At 39.6% G+C, this 6000-nt stretch overlaps 1 protein-coding gene across 1 annotated transcript; it reads left to right on the top strand.

Moving 5' to 3' along the window:
- The first annotated feature begins 627 nt into the window (after positions 1–627).
- On the top strand, positions 628–4914 carry mc4r (melanocortin 4 receptor). The gene is made up of 2 exons (XM_051881461.1): positions 628–753; positions 833–4914. Exon 2 carries the CDS (start codon positions 1021–1023, stop codon positions 1999–2001), a length of 981 nt encoding a protein of 326 aa, XP_051737421.1. The 5' UTR covers positions 628–753; positions 833–1020; the 3' UTR covers positions 2002–4914.
- The last annotated feature ends 1086 nt before the right edge of the window (positions 4915–6000 follow it).

Genomic DNA, 6000 nt, shown 5'->3' with positions numbered 1-6000 from the left:
TTCATTCAGTAAGGAAATACCACTGTGTAACTCAGAGACGAGCGACGGTTATTTCTGCTTGTTTGGAACTATTTTCATTGGTTGAGCAAAATGGACAAACTAACTGGCAATTAAGAAGTTACTCAGTTTTAACTTCTTGTTTACTGAACTGCTGTATTCCAGCAGTATCAGATTGGCAATCGTGCTGTTGGTCTGAATATGCCAAGAATCGAAACAGCTGCACTCTTGCCCATGTGATATTGCTTAAACATAAACATACAATCATTAGACTGAATTAGATACAGATCAAACCACTGACCACAGATATTGAAGGAAATGAACACCTCACATCATCATGGACTGAATCATTTGTATCGGAATCACAGCCAGGGAGCTCTGCCGGTGGGAAAGCCTGATCAGGGTGAGAGATGATCAAGGTATACTGAGTCACTTGATTAATTAAATGACATACCACCAAAATGCTCTATGAAAACAATCTCTTTAAAGTATTTTATCTGTTAGACAGAGGCAACCCCATTCATACACTGCCCTCCTTCTGATATTAGCTTACGTTACCCCTTAAAACAGCCTTTGATTGGTGGAGAAAGCTGGGGGAGGGGCCTACACTCAGCATGCCAGACTGTGGCTGTGGGGGCAAGAGTATCTCACTCGCCTGCCTGCCAAGTGCTAGAAGCACTCTGGAGACTGAATGCCTCATTCTGAATACTGCATGTTGCTGTTTGCACTTCAGAAGAGTCAGTGTTTATAGATTCGGTCAGTTGTCGCCTTCTCCTTTCCTCTAATTCTCTGTCTGCATGTTTTTACCTTGTATTTTTCTTGTGTTTCTATGTAGGAGGCTCTTGCAGCCCGTTGTTGGATGTTTTTGCTGCTTTGGAGGAAGAGTTTTCACAGAGGTGAGGTGACGGATACAGTATCTGCTTTCTTTGATCTACATGCCAGAGGATGTTCAATGTGAACCTAATACAATCATTAGACTGAATTAGATACAGATCAAACCACTGACCACAGATATTGAAGGAAATGAACACCTCACATCATCATGGACTGCATCATTCGTACCGGAATCACAGCCAGGGAACTCTGCCGGTGGGAAAGCCTGATCAGGGTGAGAGAGGATCAGCCTCTGGATGCTATGAGCAGCTGCTCATCTCCACAGAGGTCTTCCTCACGCTCGGGCTCGTCAGTCTCCTGGAGAACATTCTGGTGATTGCTGCTATTGTCAAGAACAAGAACCTTCATTCTCCCATGTATTTCTTTATCTGCAGTTTAGCCGTAGCAGACTTGTTGGTCAGTGTTTCCAATGCTTCAGAAACGGTCGTGATGGCGCTCATCACGGGGGGCAATCTGACCAACCGTGAGAGCATCATCAAGAACATGGACAACATTTTTGACTCGATGATCTGCAGCTCACTTTTAGCCTCCATTTGGAGTTTGTTGGCCATCGCGGTGGACCGGTACATCACGATATTCTACGCCTTGCGCTACCACAACATCATGACCCAGCGGCGGGCGGGAACCATCATAACCTGCATCTGGACCTTCTGCACAGTCTCTGGTGTGCTCTTTATTGTGTACTCGGAGAGCACCACCGTTCTCATCTGCCTTATCAGCATGTTCTTCACCATGTTGGCGCTAATGGCCTCGCTCTACGTCCACATGTTTCTTCTAGCCCGGCTGCACATGAAGCGCATTGCTGCCCTCCCTGGCAATGGCCCTATCTGGCAGGCAGCAAATATGAAGGGTGCCATCACCATCACTATCCTGCTGGGGGTATTCGTAGTGTGCTGGGCTCCCTTTTTCTTGCACCTCATCCTCATGATCTCCTGCCCCCGGAACCCCTATTGCATCTGCTTTATGTCTCACTTCAACATGTATCTGATACTCATTATGTGCAACTCAGTCATAGACCCTCTCATCTATGCCTTCAGGAGCCAAGAGATGAGGAAGACCTTCAAGGAGATCTGCTGCTGCTGGTATGGACTGACCTCTCTATGTGTATAAGGTTTTCTGTTTGACGTTAAAATACTGATTGTGAGACGTTGGCTTGCAAGATAGCACAAGACAACAAATTGATGATGCTTAGAATGTACAGTAGGAGATCTGATTACACTGCATAGCTGTGCACATTTATTTGATGCCCAGAGAAATGTGATACTATGGCCGTGCTGACCATAAAAAAGAAACCTCATTGTGATGAGCTAATTTTAATGACTCAAGGATTTGGTTCAAATCTTTTTTCTTCATTGACATACTGTTTTGGTGTTTTCTCATATATACCAGATTTGTTTATTTTATCTGCTGAATGAGACATCAAAAGTGCCAGTATTTAAAGCATTATATGACAGAAAATGTATGCTGTGTGTTGTAATTCAGTGACTCAAGCAAATGCACAAATTTTGGCAATTGAGATTATGTTCTGTTAGCAGGTTGGTACTTAATTATCCAGCTTGAGGACCATTGCAGCTTGATAAATGTGTTTCAGACTGCATGTATTTTTTATATTTTGTAAGTTAAGATTTATTTTTTGCAATGCCATCTGATGCAATAAAAAAACATCAAAATCAGCAATTATACCTCATAGATTTTTTTTTGTTTTTTTTTTTGTGTGGCATTGTTAAAATTATGCCCTGTTGGACATTTTGCTCTACTTTTACGTATTGTCTTGGTTTACTTCAGATTTTGTTCCATTTTCCTTCCTTCCCAGCTTCAATGTCATGGAGCTCAAAAGATAGCTCATCTAGTAGACGATTGCCTACAGGCTCTTAGAAGCTATTTATTTTGTTAGTCTTTTTTGAAGGTTACCCTATATTGTGCTGCATAGACTCTCATCTCTTTCAGCTACATAAGAAGGGATATCTGTCAGTTTGCACATGTACTAAGCTTTCATTTATATCCATGATTTTCCTCTATTCCAGTGATATTACTTGACCTTTAAATCAAGGCCAACTCAACTGAATGTACTAAAGAAAATATGATTATTTCTAGGCTGAGGTCTATAGTGCCTGGAGAAAGTTATCAGTTGGCATTCCTGTTAGCAATGATAATGGCTGATAATGGCTCAGCTGGTGCAGACCTCTGGAAATACACAATTTCAGTTCTGCCATCTTTGATCATGGGCTCTCTTTCCAAATTACAAGTGGTTTTGAGCCAATCACCTAAGCTGTACATGTCAAATTTCTCTGGAGCCACATTGAAAATGACATGACAACACCAATTAGCTGATGGCACCACCACTTCACTTTCGATTACCCTGAGCTGTGTCATGGAAATCTATCTATCTATCTATCTATCTATCTATCTATCTATCTATCTATCTATCTATCTATCTATCTATCTATCTATCTATCTGTGGAGCTGTCAAGCGATTAAAAATTTGTTAGAAATTACCCACAACCCACAAAAGATCATTAAAAGCCATTATTGTGTTAAATGAGAAAGCATCAAATAGACATTACAAAAATTAGCTTTAGAATTTTTTTTATTTTTTATTTGATTCAACATAGAATTTGTTACAAATAAACCTTTAGGCTTCAGTTGCCATGAGGGTGAGCAAATTATGACAAAATTTTCATTTTTGAGTAAACTATACCTTTAAAGTTTTTTTTTTTTTCTATGGAAAAAATATATTTTTTAATGAAATGATACTCTAAATAAGAAACTAAAACTGCCAGTAGGTGGCAGTAAATGTTTAGATGAGTAAGTCATAACTGCGTCCCAATTCAGAGACTGCATCCTTCTAAGGAAGCAGACAACAAAGACCATGCCTTCGAAGGCCACAAAGGCAAGTGGTGCTCGCTGCAGAGCCAAATGACCTCCAGCTCCACCTCTCTGGAGCTCAAGAGTGGAGCTTAACCTGTTTAATGGGTGAAGAGATAGGGTTATGGGTAGGGTTAGGGTGTGGTTGGGGGATGCAGTTCCACCCATCATGTCCACAGTAGGTCGAGAGAGGGGGAGCTGAGTAGCCTCTCCACGAAGGTCGGAACGAGCGTTGTTAAATGGGATGGTCTTGTTCTTGTCACCTAGCATGTGTGACAGCTGCTGTTGATGAGCAGCAGTAACGTTTGTACTGGACATTTAAGGTTATATTAAACTGTCTGAAAACAAAACAGGGTTCGCAAACTGTCTAAATATGTTCACCATGGTCCATTTCTGTATATAATAAAGATTAATGTTTTATATATATATATATATAAAACCCATAACCTATTTAAACCTATAGAGTTTTTTTTATTTTTACAGTTGTATCATTAGATATTTGAACCTAATACTTACGTTTAAAAAGTGTAATATGGCAATTTCTCTCAAAAAATCCTGTAGTCACTAGTGTGCTATGAATTCTGGGATAGGCAAGGCCATGAAGGATCCATCTGTTGTACCCTTCATTGCATGGGAAATGAAGGACGCATTTGGAGGCCTCATTTGAAGGAGCCTTCGAATTGGGACAGCCTTTGTCGCGCCTCTGTGATGAAGGATGCAGCCTCTGAATTGGGACGCAGCTATCGAGTCATTCATTCATTCATTCATTCATTCATTCAGGAATGGGCCATTGAATCAGTGGCTCACCCGATTCATTCACTCAAAACACGGATTCATTCAGAAACGAAACACGCTGTGTGTTGCTCAGAGACGCACAACAGTTCTGCTCTGGCTTTATGGGTAATATTTTCATTGGAAAATTGAGCAAACTTGTATAAAATCTATATCACATTTTCACTTGTGCTATTCAGGACAAAAACAGCACTTGTATGATATTGCGCTTGTTACTCGTGTGATATTGCTTAACTATATCATGTTATAAATATGAGACAAAAACTCATACAGGCAGATTTTCGCCCCATGATATCTTTAATTTTAGAGGCATATAACTGCTTTCTATAGGCTACGTCACTCAGTGAGCTGTTGCCCTGCTTCATGTTCGTCACCAATCAACTGTATGAAATGTAAGATGACCTATGTAGGTTTGGGGCAGGGTGGGTGCATAAAATGTGTTAATAATTTTAACAATAATTTTAATAATTTTATATAGTATGTGTATATATATATATATATATATATATATATATATATATATATATACTTATTATATATATTACTTATTCAATCAGGACCTCCATTAATACATGAATTACACTCCTGCCCTTTTTACATGCTTGGACAGCTGCCTAATTAAAAGCCAATTCCCATTTGTAACCCCTGGGGATCTTCCTGGTCCAGTGATCCTTTTCAGCTCAGAAAATTTGGAAAGCAGCCTGTCAGTCTTATATTCATGTAGACTGGTGTTGAGTTTGTATTGGCCACAAATTAGCATGTGTAATCAATCAATAAAAATGTATTTATTTTAAAATAAATGCAATAGGATATTGCATTGTGTAGTGCTCATTATCTGTGTTTTTTTTATGTTACATAACTCATAAAAGTTATTTAGAGACTGAGCCCTTTGTAAATACAGTTGCGTTTGGTTCCAAAAAAAAGAAAAAAAGAAAAAAAGCAGATTCATTATCAGGACACCTCTGAGTAATACCAAACATGAAGCCTTTCTTTGGGCTTTCTTCATCCTGATAGTAATCACAACCCATTAACATGTAAAAGTCTCACTGAAATATAAATTCTAAGATTAAGCGTCACAGATTGCTGATTCATGAGTGCCTTAACAATCATCTCTTTGGTCGCAGGTCACATTTTCGTTTCTGAATAAAATGCCTTTTCTCTGAACACGTGACAAGGTAAATGCTTCCCTGCCACGTGCATGGTAGATTTTCACAGCTTCAAATGCTATCTGGGTCTGCATGAAAAGAGCTTAAATGCATAAGTGTAAAATGGAGGCAATTTCATCCTCTACAGGGAAGGAGATGTGCAAAGGGTTTCTCTGTAATTCTCCTGTTTGGTCACTCAAATTGATTGCCTCTAATTGAGCATGGGCATTGACATATTAGCTATGCACCCCATTGGCTGTGTCTCTGTAAATGAGGCTTCCTCAGAAAGCCTGAAATTATTTGTGAA

The sequence above is a fragment of the Ctenopharyngodon idella genome, chromosome 2 (assembly GCF_019924925.1).
Source record: "Ctenopharyngodon idella isolate HZGC_01 chromosome 2, HZGC01, whole genome shotgun sequence".
Taxonomy (NCBI): domain Eukaryota; kingdom Metazoa; phylum Chordata; class Actinopteri; order Cypriniformes; family Xenocyprididae; genus Ctenopharyngodon; species Ctenopharyngodon idella.
This window is presented reverse-complemented; position numbering and strand designations above follow the sequence as displayed.